This window comes from Papio anubis, chromosome 11 (assembly GCF_008728515.1).
Source record: "Papio anubis isolate 15944 chromosome 11, Panubis1.0, whole genome shotgun sequence".
NCBI lineage: Eukaryota > Metazoa > Chordata > Mammalia > Primates > Cercopithecidae > Papio > Papio anubis.
In genome coordinates, this window is record NC_044986.1 from 39,354,030 (window position 1) to 39,380,569 (window position 26,540).

The window sequence follows — 26,540 nt, forward strand, 5'->3', positions numbered from 1 at the left end:
TAAAAAGACCTGCATCTCAGTTCAATTTGATGCTTGGGTCCTCATGTCACACTTACTTTGCTTTGAATCTGCAAAGGGAGAGTTTGAAGCAGGCTTAAAGATGATACTTTGGACTTGAACAGAGAATACTTTGATTTCAGTGTATATTTTGCTTTCTGATTTTGTGACAATTATGATATTATCCATACTCTCAGCAAAATGCACTTTCACTATCATCTTATATTATCACAAATAACTGTTAGAACAATCCTTTCATATTCTTACGCCTATTTTACAGATGAAGAAAAACTAAGACTTCTAGATGTTAAGTAATATGCCCGAGGTCACAAACCTAATATATATGGTGGAACCAAGATTTGAACCATATCTGACTGACTTTAGAGCCCTCACTCTTAGCTACTATTCTCTAATGAGTATAAACTTCATGACTAAAACAAGTCAAATTACTAAAGCCATTCAAAAGTAAACAATTAACAAAAATAAATGTACTTCAATCCAATTGTAGCATCTTTTCCACACTAATAAAAAAGAAGAGAATAAACACACATTCCATTCTTGAATACATACATATTTAGTGAAGAAAATCTAAAATTACGTTGGAAATAAATGACTCAGTTATGTTACAAAACTATAAATTTCAAGCTAAAAGAGAACCTTTTGATTATAGTATCACAAAACATTAACACCAATTTAACCAATATTTTAATGTCTAAGTTATCAAGATAACAGATTCTAAAGCCAAAGTTATCAATAAAAACTGCAAACAAAACTTCATATAACCATCAATACCTCATTATCTGTTTGCAAAATTGATTCTTAAGACTTTAAACAATTACCGTATGTTCAAAAATTCTTATTATGGATTTAGAAAATCTAACTGAAAGTTCTGACTATAAGTTAAAAACATTCAATCTGTTTCAAACTCAGAAAGAAAAGGTAATCTCAGTTTATATTTGGAGAGAACAGTTAAGTCATATAAACTCTAATTTTTTCTAAGTTAAATAAAAACTTAATTCTTCCTTTAAATTCTATTCTAAAAGTTTTTAAGTTCTTTGAAATTAACATGTTGGCTGGGCACGGTGGCTCACGCCTGTAATCCCAGCACTTTGGGAGGCCAAGGCGGGCGGATCACCTGAGGTCAAGAGTTCGAGACCAGTGTGGCCAACACAGTGAAACCCTGTCTCTACTAAAAATACAAAAATTAGTCAGTGTGGTGGCAGGCGCCTGTAATCTCAGCTACTTGGGAGGCTGAGGCAGGGAGAACTGCTTGAACCCAGGAGGTGGGGGTTGCAGTGAGCTGAGAGAGCACCACTGCACTCCAGCCTCCGCAACAGAGCAAGACTCCATATCAAAATAAATAAATAAATAAATGTTTATTACAGGAGACTTGTGAACATCAAATTTTAAAATCATACATAATCGCCGGGCGCGGTGGCTCAAGCCTGTAATCCCAGCACTTTGGGAGGCCGAGACGGGTGGATCACGAGGTCAGGAGATCGAGACCATCCTGGCGAACACGGTGAAACCCTGTCTCTACTAAGAAATACAAAAAGCTAGCCGGGCGAGGTGGCGGGCGTCTGTAGTCCCAGCTACTCGGGAGGCTGAGGCCGGAGAATGGCATGAACCCGGGAGGCGGAGCTTGCAGTGAGCTGAGATCCGGCCACTGCACTCTAGCCTGGGCTACAGAGCAAGACTCCGTCTCAAAAAAAAAATAAATAAAAATAAAAAAATAAAATAAAATAAAATAAAATCATACATAATCATAATATCCAAAGTTGGCACTGCTTTTCAGACAAAGGGTAAACATTTAAATTTTTGTTATAATTCTGTCCAATTATATATAATGCTGATTGCAGAAAAGCTTTTGCATCCAATCCTGATTATTTCCTTAGAGTAAATTCTTAGAACTGAAATAAACAGTCAAAGTTTATTTGTTTGAGACCTTTGGTAAATATTTATGAATGATTTTCAGTCATCCCTGTATGGGTAATTCTCATTCATTTTAATCTCTTTTGAGGGATGAAAAACAGTACTTGGATGTTAACATGTATGTCTTTTTTATAGAATGGCAGGAAAAAATATATGTCTTTGATTTGGTTATCACAAGGAAAATGGTTAAATAAATTATAGTACATCCAAATTGTGGAATGTAGCTACAGTACATATGAGGCAGACTTGTATGCACTAACATGGAAGATGTTTAAGATAGATTACAGGGTGAAGAAAGAAAGCCACAGAATAACCTTATGGCATAAATTGTGGGGGAAAAATAGAAGAAAAGCTTTAAAATTGATCATATGGGCCAGGCGCGGTGACTCATGCCTGTAATCCCAACACTTTGGGAGGCCGAGGCGGGCAGATTACGAGGTCAGGAGATCAAGACCATCCTGGCTAACACGGTGAAACACTGTCTCTACTAAAAATACAAAAAATTAGCTGGGGGTGGTGGCGGGCGCCTTTAGTCCCAGCTACTTGGGAGGCTGAGGCAGGAGAATGGCGCGAGCCCGGGAGGCGGAGCCTGCAGTGAGCCAAGATCACGCCACTACACTCCAGTCTGGACGACAGAGGGAAACTGCATCTCAAAAAAAAAAAAAAAAATTGATCATATGTAGATGCACACTTTATGTACATAGAAAAAAGACCAGAAAGAATATACACCAAATTGCTAACAGTGTTTACAGTAGGATCAAGAATAGCAATTTAGGTGGAAGAGCAGACACTTGTACTTTCTCATTACTTTAATTTTTTTCAATAAATATAAAAAGAAAAATTTTAGAAGTAACAGTGACAATATATTATTTCTAGTATTATACTAAAGTCCTTAAGTCTTTATGTGGTGCCATTGTCTAGCATTAACATTATCATTTAGGCCAATTTAGCACATTTTATTATTAACTATTTATTTATTTATTTAGAGACAGGGTCTCACTCTGTCACCCAGGCTGGAATGCAGTGGCGCAATCACAGCTGCTCACTGCACCTCCTGGGCTCAAGTGATCCTCCCACCTCAGTGCCTCAAGTGGTGTGACCACACATGTGGGCTGCCTGGCTAATTTTGGGATTTTTTTATAGAGACAGGGTCTCACTATGTTGCCCAAGATGGTCTCAAACTCCTAGGCTCAAGAGATCCATCTGCCACAGCTTCCAGAAGTGCTGGGATTACAGGCACGAGCCACCATGCCTGGTCTATAAAGTATTTTACTTTCTTCTATTTGATATTATTCTAATTTTGTCTAATTTAAAAATTTTATTTATTTATTCTATTTTATTTTTGAGATGGAGTTTCACTCTTGTTGCCCAGGCTGGAGTGCAATGGTGCAATCTCGGCTCACTGCAACCTTCGCCTCCCGGGTTCAAGCAATTCTCCTGCCTCAGCCTCCCGAGTAGCTGGGATTACAGACATGCGCCACCACATCGGGCTAATTTTATATTTTTAGTAGAGATGGGGTTTATCCATGTTGGCCAGGCTGGTCTCGAATTCCCGACCTCAGGTGACCCACCCGCCTTGGCCTCCCAAAGTGCTGAGATTATAGGCGTGAGCTACCATGCCCGGCCAAATTATTTATTTATTAATTTAGAGACAGAGTCATGCTCTGTAGCCTAGGTTGGAGTGCTGCAGCAAAATCATAGTTCACTGTAACCTTAAACTCCTGGGCTCAAGCAATCTTCCCATCTAAACCTCCCAAGTAGCTGGGACTACAGGCATGAGCCACCACGTCCAGCTTAATTTTTTAAAAATTCATCAAAACTACTCTTCAAGCCAGGCACAGTGGCACACATCTGTAACCCAGCACTTTGGGAGGTTGAGGCGAGTGGATCACTTGAGGCCAGGAGTTTGAGACCAGCCTGGCCAGCATGGCAAAACCCCATCTCTACTAAAAATACAAAAAATTAACCGGATGTGTTGGTACACACCTGTAGTCCCAGCTACTCAGGAGGCTGAGGCAAGAGGATCGCTTGAACCCAGGAGGTGGAGGTTACAGTGAGCCCAGATTGCGCCACTGCACTCCAGCATGGGCGACAGAGCGAGACTCCATCTCAAAAACAAAAACAAAAAAACCAGTCTACATTTTGCTCCTATCTACCAAAGTTTAAGAAACTTAAGAAAAATAATATAACTCTTTGAAAGTCTTCTTTCTTCTTCTGTTCTTTAAAGTTTTCTCTCTTTTTTTTTTTTTTGAGACAGTCTTACTCTGTCGCCCAGGCTGGAGTGCAGTGGCTCATCTTGGCTCACCGCAACCTCCATCTCCTGGATTCAAGCAATTCTCCTGCCTCAGTCTCCCGGCGCACGCTGCCACACCTGGCTAATTTTTCATATTTTAGTAAAGAAGGGGTTTCACCGTGTTGCCCAGGCTGGTCTCAAACTCCTGAACTCAGGCAATCCACCTGCTTCAGCCTCCCAAAGTGCTGGGATAACAGGCATGAGCCACCATGCCCGGCTAAAGTTTTTTCTTTATATAGCTAATCAAGTTATAAACTTTAAAATTATTCATTCATTCATTCATTCATTCATTCATTCAGAAACAGAGTCTCGCTCTTTTGCCCAGGTTGGACTGCACAGGTGCGATCTTGGCTCACTGCAGCCTCCGCCTCCTATGTTCAAGTGACTCTTCTGCCTCAGCCTTCTGAGTAGCTGGGATTACAGGCGTGTGTCACCATGCTCAGCTAATTTTTTTTGTATTTTTAGTAGAGACATGGTTTCGCCATGTTTGCCGGGCTGGTCTTGAACTCCTGACTTCAGGTGATCCACTTGACTTGGCCTCCCAAAGTGCTGGGATTACAGGCATGAGCCACTGTGCCTGGCCTAAAATTTTTAAATTAAAAAAAAAAAAAAAATCCCAAAATGACTGGTTTAGTTAGGTAAACAGGGAGGAAAAGAAACTTTTAGCCTTCCTCCAGTATTTATGTGTTTTTTGTGCAAAAGTGGAGCCTTTTCATAATTGACTATTTTCTTTTTATATATATATATTTATTATCCACTGCCATGTAGAATCCCAGAAGTTTTTGATATTTGAATGCCAAGAAGATTATTGATAGTTGTAAACTAAAGGAAAACCCATAAATCCTTATATAAATTATAATAACTTATTAAATCATAACAGGTTTTGGGGGGATGAAGCATGCTCTTAAAATGACATTATATATGGTAATGGCCATTTATTTTAATGGTCACTCTACTAATCTGCTATGTGACTCTGTAGATGGCTATTTCTACATGTGGGAGTAACTGAACGTAGAATACAAACCAGGAGTGATATTTAGTTCATTTCCTACAGCTAGACTCCAAACTTTCCCACGGACACTAGGGGGCAATCCCTGCCACCACAATTCTCGAACTCTTCTTGTACTACGCCTAGAATTAAAGGAGGAGAAAAAAGGAGAAAGTTACTTTTTATACCAAAAATACTAGTTGCATGATGGATTATGTTTAGTCTATGGCCAAGTGATCAAATCATTTTTAGGACTATTGAGAATTAAGTATGTAATGCATTCTTTTCTTTGGGTTCATGCTTGCAGGCAACAACATCCTACAAGATGTATAGGATCCCAAAGGGACAACAGTAATCTAAGGGGAGATGCGTTTTATAAATGCCAATGAGAAATCAGAAATATGCAGTCAATTATTTAAAAAACAGGATAAAAGGGATATAAAAATGTGTCACCAATTCAGTACCAAAAACAAAACAACCAAGAATCTACAGTGGGTAAAGCCCTAGTTTTTGAGAAGCAGTGAAGTCTGCTAAAAAAAAAACTGTCGGCTTTAAAGTCAGATAGATCTGAGATCCAATCTAATTTAACCATTAATTAAATGTATAACCCTGGGCAAATCACTTAACCTCTCTGACCTTGAATTTCCTTATAAATGGGAGTAAAAATACATATACCTGATAAAAGTTCTAAAAATCAAATATAATTACTTATGTAAAGTGCCTCAAATAATATGTCACACTGTGCCAATATTCAACAAATTCCCAATGTACCAACTACAGTAGGCATTGCAGAAGATATCCCCAACCCTCTAGTCGAGAGGGAAGATAAGGCATATTTTAAAATATTATGTTAAAAGGCAGTAAGAAAGAAATTCTGTCATTTGCAACAACACAGATGAACCTGTAGGATATTGTGCCAAGTGAAATAAACCAGGCACTGAAAAATCAACACACAATCTCAGTCATATGTGAAATCCAAAAAAGTCAATCTCATAAAAGTAGGGAGTGGAATGGTGGTTATGGGCGGAGGAGGGTAAAGTGAATGGAGAAAGGTGAGATGTTGATCAAAGGGTACAAAGTTCCATTAGAAGAAATAAGTGTTAGTGACCTATTACATAGAATGGTGACTATAATAAATAATAATGAACTGTGTATTTCAAAATTGCCAAATGAGCAGATTTTAAATGTTTTACCACAAAATACTGAGAAGCACGTGAGCTGATGGATTTGTTAATTAGCTTGATTTAATCATTCCATAATGTAAACATATATCAAAACATCACATTGCACCAGGCAGGTGGCTCACACCTATAATCCTAGCACTTTGGGAGGCCAAGGCAGGCAGATTGCTTGTGCCCAAGAGTTCGAGACCAGCCTGGGCAACATGGTGAGACCCCATATCTATCAAAAATACAAAACTTCGCTGGACATGTTGGCACGTACCTGTAGTCCCAGCTACTCAGGAGGCTGAGAGAGGAGGATCACCTGAGCCCAGGGAGGTCAGCGTTGCAGTGAGTCATGATCGTGCCACTACACCCCAGCCTGGGCAACAGAGTGAGACCTCGTAAAAAAAAAAAAAAAAAAAAACCTCAAGAAACATCATGGTAGGGTGCAGTGGCTCACACCTATAATCCCAGCACTTTGGGAAGCCGAGGCAGGCTGATCACTTCAGGCCAGGAGTTTGAGACTAGCCTAGCCAACGTGGTGAAGTCCCGTTTCTACTAAATATACAAAACAATTAGCCAGGTATAGTGGCAGGTGCCTGTAGTCCCAGCTACTAGGGAGACTGAGGCATAAGAATCATGTGAATCCAGGAGGTAGAGGTTGTAGTGACCTGAGATCATGCCACTGCACTGCAGCCTGGGTGACAGAGGGAGACTCTATCTCAAAACAAACAAACAAACAAACAAATCACACTGTACCACACAAACATATACAATTATTATTTATCTTTAAAAAGATGCTGGCAAAATAAATTTTAAATGAATAAATAAATGCAAAGGCAAGGTAAGTATATTAGTCTCAAAGTATGATGATGGGACATTTACATAAGGGAAAGATCATACATATTTCCTTGATTATGAGATAAGCACTTTAAAAATCACTTTAGGCCGGGCACGGTGGCTCAGGCGTGTAATCCCAGCACTTCGGGAGGCCGAGACGGGCAGATCACGAGGTCAGGAGATCAAGACCATCCTGGTTAACATGGTGAAACCCCGTCTCTACTAAAAAATACAAAAAACTAGCTGGGCGAGGTGGCGGGCACCTGTAGTCCCAGCTACTAGGGAGGCTGAGGCAGGAGAATGGCGTGAACCCAGGAGGCGGAGCTTGCAATGAGTGGAGATCCGGCCACTGCATTCCAGCCTGGGTGACAGAGCAAGACACCATCTCAAAAAAAAAAACAAAACCACTTTAATATTAATAAATGCATCTTATAATGCATTTACATATTTAATATTTTCTTTCCAAATAGCTATTACATCAATAGTGCATCTTACAATTGATGGTATGTTGCATTAAGAAAATACAGTAACTAAAGACATTAAAAGTTTTATACATCAATTAGCATTTCAGTTGGGTCCCAAAGGATAGGTAAGACTTAGCAGACACAGAGGATGGTCAGTAAGGGAAGTAGGTGGTAGACACTGAGGGACTTACAAAAGCAAAGGCACAGACATAAATATGGAAATTTTCAGGCATTAATTAATAGTATAATTTAGCCAAAGCATAAAATACATGCTGGGAATAATAAAAATACAGAATCAGAAACAGGAGATCTTCAGAGACAAATGGGAATTCAGGAAAAGTCTGCTTACTTACATTACTTCCCAATTGGGCAGTATTTCATTGATCCAAATTACCATTGCACTTGCAATATTTTCTTCCTGCTTAAATCGTTCTTTCATTATTCTTTTTCTTTTATGCGCTTCCTTAATTTCTGTTTTAAATGAGTAAAAATTATTTCAATACAAATAAGCTAGATCAAAGTCCTCTTCTCCATCTACCTAAACTCTACAAAATAGACTTTCTAAAAAAGAATATTATCATAAGAGGAAAGAAGGAAATAAGGGAGGGAGGGAAAGGGAAAGAAAGGGTGGGAAAAAGTGAAAGTAAATGAACTTGATTAACATAATTTTCTTTTCTTTGTTTTCTCTTTTTTTAGAGATGGGTCTCGCCACATTGCCCAGGTGGCCTTGAACTCCTGGACTTAAAAAAATCCTCACATCTCAGCTTCCTGAGCAGCTTGGACTACACATGTGTGCCACCATGCCCAGCTATTAACATAATTTTAAAATAACATCTCCTGTGCTACGATAAAAGTAAATGGAATAAAAAGTCAGAAAAATAATTTAAATAGATTACTTTATCACATATTTCTATTAACACTTAACCTATGAAGTCAAATTTCTTACGAATTAACTATATAAAAAACAAACAACTGTGGGCAACTAACCAATACCTATTTTCCTACAAGGGTTTATAAATTTTCTGACATAACCCACAGGACACTCAAAAATGATTTTTTCAATAGCACTTTTTAATATGGTGTTTCACTTTACTAATTAGTTTGAAATTTTAAAATGTCCCCCAAAACACATATATTAACAGTACATCTCTTACATTCTAAGGCAAAAGTTGGGGCAAGAAAATACATCTCTGAAAATCAAAGGTCACAATTTCAGAAGAAGAGATGTCTCAAATGCAGAGGCAAGTGAGTCATAAATCAAAACTTTATGTAATTTTAGAACCAGTGAGTATGTCAGAGACCAGCCAGCCAAACTGTTTTCAAACTGTTTTTTCAGATATGCCTTAGAAACCATCTTGAGGGGCAAGCAGAAGGCCAAGTAAACAATCTCTACTTTCTTTTTTTTTTTTTTGAAACGGAGTCTCACTCTGTCACCCAAGCTGCAGTGCAGTGGCGCGATCTCGGCTCACTGCAACCTCTGCCTCCTGGGATCAAGCAGTTCTCCCGCCTCAGCCTCCCGAGTAGCTGGAATTACAGGGTCGCACCACCATGTCCAGCTAATTTTTTGTATTTTTAGTAGAGACAAGGTTTCACCATGCTGGCCAGGCTGGTCTCAAACACCTGACCTCGTGATCCGCCCACTTCAGCCTCCCAAAGTGCTGGGGTTACAGGCGTGAGCCACCACGCCTGGCCAACAATCTCTACTTTCTTTTATTTGTTTTATGTATTCATATTCTATAAGATTTCTTGGGCAAAATGTTCCACTACTTTACCAACAACAACAAAAAAATGATGAAAGAGAAGCTTCAAAGTCCTGATTAAGTTGACCTGCCTCTCACACTTTACGCATGAGAAAACTAACATTAGGCCTGTTCAGAGTATCACACCCAGGTAGTATCAAACAAGGTTAAAGCTGTGGCCATCTGATTTCTCAGTTCAATATTTTTCCTATCATAACATGCTTTAAAGATCATCCAGTACCAAAAACTATCTTACTTAGTAATCATATAGTAAAAACTTTAAAAATAAATAAAAACTTAACTGGAGCCAGTTAACACACTCTAGGGAGGCCCAGGTGGGAGAACTGCTTGAGGCCAAGAGTCTGAGATCACTCTGGGCAACACAGAGATACACCATCTCTACAAAATAACTTTAAAAAAATGAGCTGGGGCTGGGCATGGTGGCTCACGCCTGTAATTCCAGAACTCTGGGTGGCCAAGGCAGGTGGATCACTTGAGGTCAAGAGTTTGAGACCAGCCTGGTCAACATGGTAAAACCCCGTCTCTACTAAAAATACAAAAATTAGCTGGGCCTGGTGGCAGGCACCTGTAATCCCCACCACTCTGGAGGCTGAGGTGGGAGAATCACTTGAACCCAGGAGGCGGAGGTTGCAGTGAGCCGAGATTGCGCCACTGCACTGGAGCCTGGGTGACAGAGTGAGACTTTGTCTCAAAAAAAAAAAAAAAAAAAAAAGAGCTGGGTGTGGAGGCATGCACCTACAATCCCAGCTACCAGGGAGGCTGAGGCAGGAGGATTGCTTGAGCCCAGGAATTTGAGGCTGCGGTGAGCTCTAATTGTATCACTGCACTCCGGCCTAGGCAACGAGCGTGACCCTGTCTCTAAAATAGATACATACATAATAAAAAATAAAAACTAGGCCGGGCGCGGTGGCTCAAGCCTGTAATCCCAGCACTTTGGGAGGCCGAGACGGGCGGATCACGAGGTCAGGAGATCAAGACCATCCTGGCTAACCCGGTGAAACCCCGTCTCTAGTAAAAAATACAAAAAAATAGCCGGGCGAGGTGGCGAGCGTCTGTAGTCCCAGCTACTTGGGAGGCTGAGGCAGGAGAATGGCGTAAACCCGGGAGGCGGAGCTTGCAGTGAGCCGAGATCCGGCCACTGCACTCCAACCTGGGCGACAGAGCGAGACTCTGTCTCAAAAAAAAATAAAAATAAAAAATAAAATAAAATAAAATAAAAACTTAGGCTGGATGTGGTAGCTTACACCTAAAATCCCAGCACTTTGGGAGGCCGAGGTGGGCGGATCACTTGAGGTCAGGAGTTTAAGACCAGCCTGACCAACATGAAGAAACCTGCCTCTACAAAAAAATACAAAAATTAACTGGGCATGGCGGTCCACGCTATGGTCCCAACTACTTGGGAGGCTGGGGTGAGAGGATCTCCTGAGCCTGGGAGACTGAGGCTGCCGTGAGCCAAGTTCGCATCACTGCACTCCAGCCTGGGTGACAGAGCAACACCCTGTCTCAAAAAGATAAAAATAAGCAATAAATAAATAAATAAAAACTGAATTGGATATGTCAGAAATATTTCGAATTCCGTATAGTAAACTACACTCAACTAATGTTTAAATAAGCAAGCCTTTTAGAAAGATATAACTAGCCTTATAGATCCTATTTTTACTTAACATTAAATAAATAACTTCATTTCCAAAATAAAACCATAAAGCAGAACTGTATACCATTATAATGTTCCATTCACTGAAGTAAAAGGAAAAAAATCATTTGTTAATAAGGCATTAGGGCCGGGTGCGGTGGCTCAAGCCTGTAATCCCAGCACTTTGGGAGGCCGAGACGGGCGGATCACAAGGTCAGGAGATCAAGACCATCCTGGCTAACACGGTGAAACCCCGTCTCTACAAAAAAAATACAAAAATCTAGCCGGGCGAGGTGGTGGGCGCCTGTAGTCCCAGCTACTCGGGAGGCTGAGGCAGGAGAATAGCGTAAACCCGGGAGGCGGAGCTTGCAGTGAGCTGAGATCCGGCCTCTGCACTCCAGCTCGGGCAACAGAGCGAGACTCCGTCTCAAAAAAAAAAAAAAAAAAGGCATTAGATGTTAAGTCTAAAAATGTATACAGCTGTGCAATATCTTCTATAAATGTATGTTTATCATGAAATAACAACTGTCAGGAAATAAACACTGTTAAATTATCCTGATATTATTTTTTTTGGTTGGAGAATGAATAAATATGTAAATTTATACACATAAGAGTATGCATTTATGTGCCTAATCAAATGACACAATTGGGCCTCTGGAGAGACTCTGTAAGTCACAAAAGAGTATTTAAGTTTCAAATCATATTCTCACAGTCATATAGAAAGTTAAAATTATTAAATTATAAAATAATTAGAAATTATTAATTATAAAATATAAAAATGGTAAAAAGTGAAATTCATTAATAGATTCATGAATTATTATCTTTATATTTATAAACTCAGATAGTAGTAGTCCAAGTTTTATGACTGTAATCTCAAGATTCCTCCTATTAGTTTTGTAAAAGTACATGCAGAAAAACTATGATCCTGGTATGTCATTTTATTCCTCCTTTAGAACAAACTTAATTATAAAAATAGTAGAGAAAAATAAAGGCATAGGCAACATGGTAAAACCTCATCTCTACAAACAATACAAAAAACTAGCCAGGCATTGTGGCATGTGCCTGTGGTCCCAGCTACTTGGGAGGCTGAGAGGTAAAAGGACTGCTTGAGCCTGGGAGGTGAGGCTACAGTGAGCTGTGAGTGCACCACTGCACACCAGGTGGGCAACAGAGCAAGACCCTGTCTCAAAAAAAAAAAAAAAAAGAATTCAGTATCATCTTGAAGATAGACTTGATGAATTTTACCATCCATCTTCCTATTAAAATCAGAAAATTATACCATTTGGAGTTAAATTTTATACCTCGTTTTTTAGCTTCAGCCACCATCTCATCATATTCTTGTCGGTGACGTAAAGCTTCTTCCACAGATTTGGCAGGAAGATTTCTGGAAAAAAAAATGACTTAAGTCAAGACAATTTTAAAAGATTAACTTTAAACTTATTAACTTCTTTCTTTTTACACCCAGATACAAAGAATTTCTAAACTAACCTCATTTCATACATTAAGGAAGTAAAAGGCTGAAAAGAACTATGCATTTTAGAACAGAATCAGAATCCAGGTTGTTAATATGTGGTGTGTGTTTGTGAATGTGTGTATTCCTATGACATGTGTATATAAGTTTGTATATATTTAAACATTTCAGATTAAAAAAAATAGATATGGGGTCTCACTATGTTGCTCAGGCTGGTCTCAAACTCCTGGGTTGAAGTGACCCTCCTGACTTAGCCTCCCAAAGTGGTGGGATACAGGTGTGAGCCACTGAGCCCAGTCCATTTCAGATTGCAGTCAATATTTTTAGGTTATTTGTTAAACCCACTTAGTAGACTTTTCTTTAGCCAACTTTTTTCAGATATAATTTTCATATAATAAAATGAATAAACATATTTTAAGAGTAGTTTGATGAGTCTTGACAAATGCATATACCTGTGCAGCTAACTAACCAATCAAGATATAGAACATTCCCATCATTCCACTAAGTTTCCTTGTGGTAGCCCAATACTTATCCTCCTCACAAAATTACTTCTTTGATTTCTACCACTATAGATTAATTTGTTTCTTCTTCAAGAATTTTATAGACTCTTGTGTCTGGTTTTTTGTTTGTTTGTTTTGTTTTTAATTTACATTGAAGGACTAATGTCTGGCTTCTTTTTTTTTTTTTTTTTTTTGAGACGGAGTCTCGCTGTGTCACCCAGGCTGGAGTGCAGTGGCGCGATCTCGGCTCACTGCAAGCTCCGCCTCCCGGGTTTACGCCATTCTCCTGCCTCAGCCTCCGAGTAGCTGGGACTACAGGCGCCCGCCACCACGCCCGGCTAGTTTTTTGTATTTTTAGTAGAGACGGGGTTTCACCATGTTAGCCAGGATGGTCTCGATCTCCTGACCTCGTGATCCACCCGCCTCGGCCTCCCAAAGTGCTGGGATTACAGGGTTGAGCCACCGCGCCCGGCCATGTCTGGCTTCTTTTGCTCAGCACAGTTTTGAAAATCATTCATGTTGTTGTATTAGTAATGTATTCCTTTTCATTGCTGAGTAGTATTCCATTTATCCATGTGGGAGGACACTTGGATTGTTTCCAGATTGGGGCCATAATTAATAAAACTACTATAAATATTAACATCAAGTTTTTGTGTAGACATTTGCTTTCATTTCCCTTAGTTAAACAAAAGTCTTGGGTTATATAGTAAATGTGGATATACCTTTACAACAAACTGTCAAACTGCTTTCCACTAATTAGAGTTTTAAGGCAACATTTTAACTAAAAACTGGATAATCCATCATTTGCATACATAGTAGTCCTCCCTCATCCTTGGGAGTTATGTTCCAAGACCTCCAGCGGATGCCTGAAACCTCATACAGTAACAAACCCTATATATACCAGGTTTTTTCCTATACATACATAACTATGATAAAGTTTAATTTAATTGAGATTAAGTTAGCCCAGCACAACATGTTGCCATCAATTGGAACACATTTTTGTTCAGATCTTCCACCCACAAATTTAACGCCTTTTCAATCATAACTAAACACCATGCACTATGGCAGTAACTTTTGCAATTTAAGGTGCGATAGTAACACTAGCATAAATTTCTTTTTCATTCTTCACAATTTCATGGATAGAAGATTGATTCTTACCATAGATCTTAGCAACTTCAGCATATTATTTTTTTCTTATTAATTTGAGAACTTTCACCTCTTTGCTTAAAGGAGGAACTTTACAGCTTCTCTCTGGCACATCTGAATTGTCAGCACCACTACTCTTAAGCCTTGGGGGCATTATTAAATAAAACAAGGGTTCTTTGAACACAAGCACTGTGGTGTCACCAACAGTCAATCTGACAACCAAGAAGGTTACTAAGTGAACTACCAGGTGGGTAGTGTATATAGCTCAGATAAACTGAACTCATGTCCCTGGCAGGATGCAGCAGGACAGTGTGAGATTTCATCACGCTACTCAGAATGGCACGCAATTTAAAAATTAAAAGTTTTTTCTGGAATTTTCCACTTAATGTTTTCAAACCACAGTTGACTACAGGTAACTGAAATTGCCTTAAGCAAAACCGCTGATAAGGGGTAACTACTACACCGTATTTTGGTTTATCAAATCAATGGCTTCACAGAGTCAGTGATTTAGATATAAAAAATACAAAAAGAAATATACTGCTATATTGCCACTTATCCAAACATAATCACAATAATGTCCAGTTTTAGGAGTCAGTTTTTGCTTTTCGACAGGCTAGTGTGGAAAAAGGTATGTGACAAATTTTCAAATTATAAATTCTTCCTCCTCTTCTCAAATTAGTCAATTGATCAGGTAAGTTGTAGGAGGGAGGAATAAAAGTTAAGACTTCTGCTTCAGGCTATAATGGAATAAAAGAAACCAGGTCTACCCTTTCCCCTTAAATAATTAGAAAATAGACAAAATATATTAAACTATAGTTTCCAGACAACAGACACTGGGCAGCACAAGACAGTGATCTTTTGGAGAAAAGAAATAAGCAAGGTAACTCTACAAGTACCTGACATTTCCAGGTCTCAGCGGTCCATCAATCCTCCTAACATGAGGAGACAGTTTAGAGTTGGAGAGTCCAAGACAGCTAAAAGCTACAAATCAGAAAACCAGAAAAGAAGGGAGCTGCAGAAGAGTCCTCTCAAGGTTTCGGCTGAGTACTGATCTGTGCACGTGTGTGATTAAACTACGGCCAAAGAATCACCAGAAAAAAAAAAAATAGGACATTCTTAAAGTTCACACAAGACCAGCCAGAGTGGAAAGACCTCCTGACAGATAAGAGTACTAAGTAGAGTCCTTAGAAGAATAATGCCTCAGTAGTGAGGACAACTTATTCCTAAATTAAAAGCTATTCTGGAACCACTCTAACAAAGATTAGGTCAAAAGGATCAAACCATTTCCAAAAAACTGCAAACCAGACTAAAGCCAAAAAGTATCCAAAAGAACACACAAAAAAGTCCAGCATCCACCTATATGTAAACCACAACGTCTGACATTCAATAAAAAGAGATGTGAAGCAGAAAAACATAATGCATAATGAGAAGAAAAATTAATCAACAGTCACAATATAAAAATGTCACAGATAATAGGATTATAACACAAGGATGATAAAATAGCTGTTATAAATACACTACAGGTATACCTTACTATATTGTGATTTGCTTTACTACATTTTGCAAATATTGCATTTTTTACAAATTGAAGGTTTGTAGCAACCCTAATGTCAAGCAAGTCTATTGGTGCCATTTTTCTAACAATGTGCTCATTGTGTGTCTCTGTCTCACATTATAGTAATTCTTGTAATATTCCTTTTTTTTTTTTTTTTCTTTAGAGACAGAGTTTCACTCCTGTCACCTAGGCTGGAGTGCAAAGGCGTGATCTTGGCTCACTGTTACCTCCGCCTCCCGGCTGGTTTCAAGCAATTCTCCTGCCTCAGCCTCTTGAGTAACTGGGGTTACAGGTGCCCACCACCACGCCTGGCTACATTTTTTGGTAATTTTAGTAGAGATGGAGCTTCACCATGTTGGTCAGGCTGGTCTCAAACTCCTGACCTCAGGTAATCTGCCTGCCCCGGCCTCCCAAAGTTCTGGGATTACAGGGGTGAGCCACCGCGCCCAGCCAATTCTTGCAATATTTCAAACTATTTCATTATCATTGTATCTGTTATGGTGATCTGTGGTGATTTTTGTTGTTACTATTCTAATTGTTTTGGGGCACCACACACGGTGCTAACATAAGATGGCAAATTTGTGTGCCAAGGCAAACATGTGTGCCTTACTGCTCCACAGACTGACCATTCCCATCTCTCTCCATCTCTTCAGGCATCCCTATTTCTTGGGATACAACAACATTGAAATTAGGCCAATTAATAACTCTACAATGACATCTAAGTGTTCAGGTGAAAAGAAGAGTCCCATATCTCTCAATTTAAAATCAAAAGCCAGAAATAAATAGGTAAGCTTAGTGAGGAAGGCATGCCAAAAGCCAAGATAGGGGGGTGAAGAAAGATGGCAGAACAGAAGCCTGCACCAATTGTACACTCTGCAGGAACACCTAATTTTAACTATCTGCATACAAGTAAGCACCTTCATTAGAACCAAAAATCAAGCAAGCAATCACAGTACCTAGTTTTAACTTCATATCGCCCAAGAGGCATTGAAGAGGGTAGGAAAGACAGTCTTAAATTGCCAACACGACCCCTCCCCCAACCCCCGGCAGTGGCTTCTTCGCTAGGAGACAGAACCCACGCACTCAGGGGAGGAACAACACAGTGACTGAGGAATTTTGCATTGAACTTAATGCTGCCCTATCACATGGAAAGCAAAATCATGCTGAACTCAGTCAGCACCTACCCACAGAGGGACCATTTAGAACAGCACTAGCCCAGAGGGGAAGCGCCCATCCCAGAAGCTGAAACTTGAGTTTCAGCAAGCCTTGCAATTGCAGGTTAAAGTGCTCTGGGATCCTAAGTGAACTTGAAAGACAGTCTAGGACACAAGGACTGCAATTCTTAGGCAAGTCCTGATGCTATACTGGACTTAAGAGCCAGTGGACTAGGGTAGTGCATGACACACTGAAACACCAGACAGGACAGCTGGGGGAGTGTTTATGCCACTCCTCTCTCAATCCCAGTGAAGCTTGCAGCAACAAAAGTAACTCCTTTCTTCCGTTTGAGGAGAAGAGAAAGAAGGGTAAAGAGAACGTTGTCTTGCATCTTAGATACCCATTCAGCCACAGTGAGATACGGCACCAGGCAGTGGTGAGGACCTCATCTCAGGTCCTAGCTCCTGGACGACATTTCTAGAGACACCCTAGAATAGAAGTGAACCTGCTGCCCTGAAGGGAAGAATCCAGTCCTGGCAGGATTCATCACATGCTGACTAAAGACCCCTTGGAGGCCGGGCTAGTAGCTCACACCTGTAATCCCAGCACTTTGGGAGGTCAAGGCGGGCAAATCACTGGAGGTCAGGAGTTCGAGACCAGCCTGACCAACATGGTAAAACCTCATCTCTACCAAAAACATAAAAAATTAGCCAGGTGTGGTGGCATGTGCTTGTAATCCCAGCTACTCGGGAGGCTGAGGCAGGAGAATTGCTTGAACCCAGGAGGCAGAGGTTGCAGTGAGCCAAGATCGCACCACTGTACTCCAGTCTGGACTATAGTGCAAGACTGCATCTCAAAAAAAAAAAAAAAAAAAAAAAAGGTCCCTTGGGCCCTGAATAACAAACAGCAATACCCAGTGGTGCAATCTCAGCTCACTGTAGCCTCCGCCTCCCATGTTGAAGTGATTCTCCTGCCTCAGTCTCCTCAGTAGGTGAGATTACAGGTACGTGCCACCTTACCCAGCTAATTTTTGTATTGTTTTTAGTAGGGACAGGGTTTCACCATGTTGGCCAGGCTGGTCTGGAACTCCTGACCTCAAGTGATTCACCCGCCTCAGCCTTCCAAAGTGCTGGGATTACAGGCGTGAGTCACTGTACCCAGCCTACTATTAAGCAGAAATATTAAACAATGACCCAATAAAAAACTAATACCTACAACAGCTTTTCAAGACATAGGCAATAAAATAAGACATAAAGACAAACAACAAGTTGGCCATTATGGTGGTTCCCGCCTATAATCCCAGCACTTTGGGAGGCCATGGCAGAATTGCTCATGCCCAGGAGTTCGAGATCAGCCTGGGCAACATAGCAAGACTTCATCTTTACTTAAAAAAAAAAAAAGAAAAAGAAAGAAAGAAAGAAAAAAAAAAAAACAGCCGGGTGTGGTGGCATGCACCTGTAGTCCTAGCTACTTGGGAGTCTGAGATGGGTGGATCAACTAGATGGGTGTCCCGAGAGGCCACAGTGAGCGATGACTGCACCACTGCACTCCAGCCGGGGCAACAGAGCAAGACCTTGTCTAAAAAAAAAAAAAAAAGAAACAACAGAAGTTAAAAAAGAAACAACAAAAGTTAAAAAAAAAAAGTGAAACAAAGCAGGAGGATGAGGTTGAAGTGCAAAGTTTGTATTAGTTTTCTTTTTGCTAGTTTGTTTGTTTGCTTAAGAAATCAATGTTAAGTTGTCATCAGTTCAAAATAATGGGTTATAAGATAGTATTTGCAAGCCACATGGTAACCTCAAATAAAAAAAATTCGACAAATAACACAAAATAAAAAGCAAGAAATTAAATCATACCACCAGAAAAAAAAAAAATCACTTTCACTAAAAGAAAGACTGGAAGGAAGGAAAGAAGGATGAGAAGACCACATAACAACCAGAAAACAAATAACAAAATGGCAAGAGTAAGTTCTTACTTACCAATAACATTGAACGTAAATGGACTAAACTTTCCAATCAAAAGAGATAGAGTAACTGAATAGATTTAAAAAATAAAAAAAGACCCAATGATATGATGCCTCCAAGAAATACACTTCACCTATAAAGACATATATAGACTGAAAAGAAAGGGAGAGTAAAAGATATTCCATGACAATGGACACCAAAAAGGAGAAAGAGTAGCTATACTTACGTCAGACAAAATAGACTTCAAGACAAAAACTATAAAAAGAGACAAAGAAGGTCATTATATAATGATAAAGGGGTCAATTCAGCAAGAGGATATAACAATTGTAAATCTATATGCACCCAACACTGGAGCACCCATGTATATAAACCAAATATTATTATAGCTAAAGAGAGAGATGCACCTCAATACAATAATAGTCAAGAGACTTCAACACACCACTCTCAGCACTGGACATATCTTCTAGATGGAAAATCAACAAAGAAACATTGAACTTAATTTGCTCTATAGAACAAACAGACCTAATAGATATTAACAAGATACTTCATCCAATGGCTGAATATGCATTCTTCTCCTCAGCACATGGATCATTTTCAAGGATAGACCATATGTTACTTCCTTAGTTAAAGACAAACCAAGTCTTAAAACATTCAAAAAAATGAGATAATATCAAGCATCTTCTCCAATCACAATGGAATAAAATTAGAAATCAGTAACAAGAGGAATTTTGTAAGCTATACAAACACATGGAAATCAAACAATATCCTCCTGAATGACCAGTGGGTCATTGAAGGAATTAAGAAGAACATTTAAAAATATTTTGAAACAGTCCTATTTCAGGCAGCTGGGAAGATGGCAGACATTCAGACTGAGTGTGCCTACCAAAAGCAGCCGACCATCTTTCAAAACAAGAAGAGGGTCCTGCTGGGAGAAACTGGCAAGGAGAAGCTCCTGCGGTACTACAAGAACCTCGGTCTGGGCTTCAAGACACCCAAGAGGCTATTGAGGGCACTTACATTGACAAGAAATGCCCCTTCACTGGTAATGTCTCCATTCGAGGGCGGATCCTCTCTGGTGTGGTGACCAAGATGAAGATGCAGAGGACCACTGTCATCCGCCGAGACTACCTCCACTACATCCGCAAGTACAACCGCTTCGAGAAGCGCCACAAGAACATGTCTGTGCACCTGTCCCCCTGCTTCAGGGACGTCCAGATCGGTGACATCGTCACAGCGGTGAGTGTCGGCCCCTGAGCAAGACAGTGCACTTCAACGTGCTAAAGGTCACCAAGGCTGCCGGCACCAAGAAGCCGTTCCAGAAGTTCTGAGGCTGGACCTCGGCCCCCTCCCCACAATGAAATAAAGTTATTTTCTCATTCCCAAAAAAAAAAAAAAATTTTTTTTGAAACAAATGTTAATGGAAATAAAACATAGCAAAACCTATGAGATACAGCAAAAGCAACACTGAAAGGGAAATTTATAGCTATAAGTGCCTACATCAAAAAAGAAGAAAAACTTCAAATAAACAACCTAACAATGCATCTTTTTTTTTTTTTTTTGAGACGGAGTCTCGCTCTGTCACCCAGGCTGGAGTGCAGTGGCCGGATCTCAGCTCACTGCAAGCTCCGCCTCCCGGGTTCACGCCATTCTCCGGCCTCAGCCTCCCAAGTAGCTGGGACCACAGGCACCCACCACCTCGCCCGGCTAGTTTTTTTGTATTTAATAGAGACGGGGTTTCACCGTGTTTGCCAGGATGGTCTCGATCTCCTGACCTCGTGATCCGCCCGTCTCGGCCTCCCAAAGTGCTGGGATTACAGGCTTGAGCCACCGCGCCCGGCCCAACAATGCATCTTAAGGAACTAGAAAAGCTAGAGCAAACCAAATCCAAAATTAGTAAAAGAAAAGAAACCCGAAAATTAGCAGAGCATGGTGGCACATGCCTGTAGTCCCAGCTACTCAGGAGGCTGAGGTGCAAAGATAGCCTGAGCCTGGGAGGTCAAGGCTTCAGTGAGTCATGTTCATGCCAATGTACTCTAGCCTGGGTGACAAAGTGAGACCATGTCTCAACAACAACAACAACAAAAAAGAAGAAGAAGAAAGAAAAAGAGCACAAGTAAATGAGATTGAAACAAAGAAAACAATACAAAAGAACATCACAAAAAGTTGGTTTTTTGAAAAGAACTTTTCAAAAACTAAGAATTTTTTTTTAGTTTTTTTTTAGTTTTTAAGTAATTAGAAAACTAATTACAAACTTTAAAATTTTGTTTAAAATTGAAACCTTTAGCCAGACTAACAAAAAAAGAAGACTCAAATAAGTAAAATCAGAGATGAAAAAGGAGACATTATAACTGATACCACACAAATTCAAAGGATTGTTTGTGGTTACTATGAGCAACTCTGTGCCAATAAATTGGAAAATCCAGAGAAAACGGATAAATTCCTAGACACATACAACCTACCAAGATTGAATCATGAAGAAATACAAAACCTGAACAGACCAATATCAAGTTACAATGGAACAAAACATTTTAATTATGGAGTTGTAATTAAAAGTCTCCCAGTAAAGAAATGCCCAAGACCTGATGACTTCACTGCTGAATTCTACCAAACATTTAAAGAAGAATTGAACTGACAACAATGCTACTCAAATTACTCTGAAAAATAGAGGAGGGAATTCTTATGAACTCATTCTATGAGGCCAGTATTACCTTGATACCCAAACAAGACAAAGACACACCAAAAAAAAAAAAAAGGAGAACTACGGGCCAATATTCCTGACAAATATGGATGCAAAAATCCTCAACAAAATACTAGCAAACTGAATTCAACAATACATTGAAAAGATAATTCATCATGACCAAGTGAGACTTATCCCTGGAATGTAAGTATATTTCAATATATGCAAATCAATCAATGTGATACATCATATCAATAGAAAGAAAGAAAGACAAAAACCATATAATTTCAACTGATGCTGAAAAAACATTTGATAAAATTCAACATCCCTTCATGATAAAAGCCCTCGAAAAACTGGGGACAGAAGGAACATACCTCAAAATAATAAAAGCCATATACAACAGACCCACGGTATCATATTTAATAGGAAAAAACTGAAAGCCTTTCTTCTAAAATCTGGAACAAAACAAGGCTGCAGATTTTCACCACCATTATTCAACATAGTACTGCAAGTCCTACCTAGAGCAATCAGACAAGAGAAGGAAATAAAGGGTATCCAAATTGTCAAGGAAGAAATCAAATTATCCTTGTTTGCAGATGAGATAATCTTATATTTGGAAAGTCCAAAGACTCTACCAAAAAACTATTAAAAATTATAAACAAATTCAGTAAAGTTGCAGGATAAAAAATCGAGACAAAAATCAGTAATATTTCTATATGCCAACACTGAACAATCTGAAAAATAAGAAAGTAATCCCATTTATAATAGCCACAAATAAAATTAAATACCTAGGAATTAACCAAATAAGTAAAAGGTCTTCTTTTACTTAAAACAATAACAACTGTAAAACACTGATAAAAGAAATTGAAGAGGACACCAAAAAATGGAAAAATATTCCATGTTCATGGATTAGAAGAATCAACATTGTTAAAATGTCCATACTACCCTAAGCAATCTACAGATTCAATGCAAACTCTATCAAAACACCAATAACATTCTTCACAGAAATAGAAAAAACAATCCTAAAATTTGTATGCAACCAAAAAAGACTGAAAATAGCCAAAGCTATTTTGAGCAAAAAGAACAAAACTGGCCAGGTACAGTGGCTCACGCCTGTAATCCCAGCACTTTGGGAGGCCAAGGCAGGCAGATCACCTGAGGTTGGGAGTTCGAGACCATCCTGACCAACATGGAGAAACCCGGTCTCTCCTAAAGATACAAAATTAGCTAGGTGTGGTGGCCTGTAATCCCAGCTGCTTGGGAGGCGGAGGCAGGAGAATCGCTTGAACCTAGGAGGCGGAGGTTGCAGTGAGCCGGAGATCGCGCCATTGCACTACAGCCTACAAGAGGGAAACTCCATCTCAAAAAAAAAAGAACAAAACTGAATAAATCCCATTATCTGACTTCAAATTATACTTACAGAGCTACAGTAACCAAAACAGCATGGTACTGGCATAAAAACAGAAACATAAACCAATGGACAGAACAGAGAACCCAGAAACAAATCCAGACATCTACTGATAATCTGTCATTTTTGACAAAGGTGCCAAGAACATACATTTGAGAAAAAAGTCTCTTCAATAAATGATACTAGGAAAATTGGATTATCATGTGCAGAAGACTAAAACTAGACCCCTATCTCTCACCATGTATAAAAATCAAATCAAATAGATTAAAGACTTAACTCTAAGATCTCAAACTATGAAACTACCAGAAGAAAACATTGGGGAAACTCTCCAGGACACTGGACTGGGCAAAGATTTCTTGATTAATACCTCACAAGCACAGGCAGCCACAGCATAAATGAACAAATGAGATCACATCAAGTTAAAAACGTTTTGCAAAGCAAGACAAACAAAAACAAAACCAATAAACAGAATGGGAGAAAATATTTGCAAACTACCTGTCTGACAAGGGATTAATATAACAACTAGAATACATAAGGAGCTCAAGCTTATATATCCACAGGGATAAATCTAAAAATCCAATTTAAAAAATGGGTAAAAGATTTGAATAGACATTTTTCAAAAGAAGACATACAAATGGCAAACAGCCATATTCGAAGGTGCCCAACATCACTGATCAGAGAAATGCAAATCAAAACTACAATGAAATATCATCTCAACCCAGTTAAAATGACTTTTATCAAACAGGCAATATCAAATGCTGAAGAAGACATGGGGAAAAGGGAACCGTTGTACACTGTTGGCGATAATGGAAATTAGTACAACCACTATGGAGAACAGTTTGGAGGTTCCTCAGAAAACTAAAAATGGAGCTACTGCATGATCCAGCAATCCCACTGCTAGGTATATACCCAAAAGAAAGGCAATCAGAATATCAAAGAAATATCTGCACTGCACTCCCATGTTTATTGCAGCACTATTCACAGTAGCCAAGATTTGGAAGCAACCTGTGTCCATCAACAGACGAGTGGGTAAAGAAAATGTGGTTCACAGGAGGTGGAGGCTGCAGTGAGCCGAGATTGTGCCACTGTACACTATACTCCAGTCTGGAAGTCAGAGTGAGACTCTGACTCAAAAAAAAAGAATATGTGGTTCACATAGACAATGGAGTATTATTCATCCACAAAAAGGAATGAGATCCTGTCATTTGCAACAATATGGATAGAAATGGAAATCATGATGTTAAGTAAATAGCCAGGCACAGAAAAATATCACATTTTCTCACTTATTTGTAGAGCTAAAAATTAAAACATTGAAATCACAGAGATAGAGAGTAGAAACATGGTTACCTAAGGCTGGGAAGGATAGTAGTGGGGCAGGGAGAAAGTGAGGATGGTTAATAGATTTTTAAAAATAGAAAGAATAGGCCAGGCACTGTGACTCATGCCTGTAATCCCAGCACTTTGGGAGGCTGAGGCAGGCAGATCACCTGAGGTTGGGAGTTCACAACCAGCATGACCAACATGGAGAAACCCTATCTGTACTAAAAATACAAAATCAGCTGAACATGGTGGTGCATGCCTATAATCCCAGCTACTCGGGAGGCTGAGGCAGCAGAATTGCTTGAACCTGGGAGGCAAAGGTTGCAGTGAGCCGAGATCGCTACATTACACCCCAGCCTGGGTGGGCAACAAGAGCGAAACTCCATCTCAAAAAAAAAAAAATACAGTAAGAATGAATAAGACCTAGTATTTGACAGTACATCAGGGTGACTATAATCAAAAATAATGTAATTGTACATTTAAAAATAATCCTGTAGCCATAAAAAAGAACAAGATCATGTCTTTTGCAGGAACGAAAATGGGAACCATTGATGGAGCCAGAGGCTATTATCTTCCACAAACTAATGCAGGAACAGAAAACCAAATACCGCATGTTCTCACTTATAAGTGAGAGCTAAATGATGAGAACTTCTGAACACAAAGAAGGAAACAACAGATACTGGGGTCTACTTAAGGGTGGAAGGGTGGGAGGAGGGAGAGGAGTAGAAAAGGTAACTATTGGATACTGGGCTTAATTCCTTGGTGATAAAATAATCTGTACAACAAACCCCCATGACATGAGTTTACCTATGTAATAAACCTTCACATGTACCCTGGAACCTAACATAAAATTTGGAAAACAAAAAGAAAAACGAGAAAATAAAAATAACTAAAAGATTATAATTGCATTGCTTATTACACAAAGAATAAATGCTCAAGCGGATGGGTACCCCATTTACAATGATGTGATTATTATGCACTTGGCACACCTGTATCAAAGTATCTCATTTATCCCATAAATATATGTATCTACTATGTACCCACAAAAAATAAAAATGAAATTTTAAAAAAAGCCAAGATAGGCCAAAAGCTTGGCCTCTTCAGCCAGTTAGGCAAGTGGAGAATGTAATGGAAAAATTCTTGAAGGAAATTAAAAGTACTAATCAATGAACACACAAATGATAAGAAAGCAAAACAGCCTTATTGCTGAGAAAGTGTGAGTGGTGTAGATAAAAGACCAAACCAGTCACAACATTTGCGTAAGCCAAAGCAAGGCCCTAACTCTCTTCAATTCTATGAAAGGTGAGAGAGGTGAAGAAGTTACAGAAGAAAAGCTGGAATCTAGCAGAGATCAGTTAATGAAGTCTAAGAAAAAAACTGTTTACACACATAGAAGTACAAGATGAAGCAGCAAGTGCTGACGGAAAAGCTGTAGCAAGTTATCCAGAAGATACGCTAAGATCACTGATGAAGGTGGCTACTCTAAACAGATTTTCAATGTAGACAAAACAGCCTTCTACTGCAAAAAGATGCCATCGAGGACTTTCAAAGCAAGAGAGAAATCAATGCCTGCTTCAAAGGACAGGCTGACTCTCTTCTTAGGGGCTAATGTAACTGGTGACTTTAAGTTGAAGCCAATGCTCATGGACCATTCTGAAAATCCTAGGGCCCTTAAGAATAATTCTAAATCTACTCTACCTGTGCTCAATAAAGCCTGGATGACAGGATATCTGTTTACAGCACGGTTAAATGAATATTTTAAGACTATTGATGAGTCCCACTGCTCAGGAAAAAAAAAAAAAAAAAAAAAGATTCCGTTCAAAGCAATACTGCTTATTAACGATGCACCTAGTTACTAAAGAGCTCTGATGGGGCCGGGCGCGGTGGCTCACGCCTGTAATCCCAGCACTTTGGGAGGCCGAGGCGGGCGGATCACAAGGTCAGGAGATCGAGACCATCCTGGCTAACACGGTGAAACCCCGTCTCTACTAAAAAAATGCAAAAAATTAGCCGGGCGAGGCGGTGGGCGCCTGTAGTCCCAGCTACTCGGGAGGCTGAGGCAGGAGAATGGCGTGAACCCGGGAGGCGGAGCTTGCAGTGAGCCGAGATCGCGCCACTGCACTCCAGCCTGGGCGACTAAGCGAGACTCTGTCTCAAAAAAAAAAAAAAAAGAGCTCTGATGGAGATGTACAAAAAGATGAATGTTGTTTTCATGCCTGCCAACACAACATTCATTCTGCAGCCTGTGGATGAAGAAGCAATTTTGGCTTTCAAGTC

The 26,540-nt window shown here is 39.6% G+C and overlaps 1 protein-coding gene and 1 pseudogene across 7 annotated transcripts in view; one reads left to right on the top strand and one right to left on the bottom strand.

The window, feature by feature from the left end:
* Nucleotides 1-26,540, bottom strand: part of TBC1D12 (TBC1 domain family member 12) — a 149,132-nt gene that overhangs the window by 34,859 nt on the left and 87,733 nt on the right. For all 6 annotated transcript variants that reach the window (XM_021943487.2, XM_021943486.2, XM_021943491.2 and 3 more), the window contains 3 exons: nt 12,372-12,454; nt 8,031-8,148; nt 5,247-5,353 (listed from right to left, as the gene is read on the bottom strand). In XM_021943487.2, the coding sequence (XP_021799179.2) occupies nt 5,247-5,353; nt 8,031-8,148; nt 12,372-12,454 (308 nt within the window). The remainder of the gene's footprint in view (nt 1-5,246; nt 5,354-8,030; nt 8,149-12,371; nt 12,455-26,540) is intronic.
* Nucleotides 19,697-20,241, top strand: LOC101020725 (annotated as a pseudogene). Its single transcript, XR_161671.4, has one exon. The product of XR_161671.4 is annotated as a 40S ribosomal protein S11-like (transcript).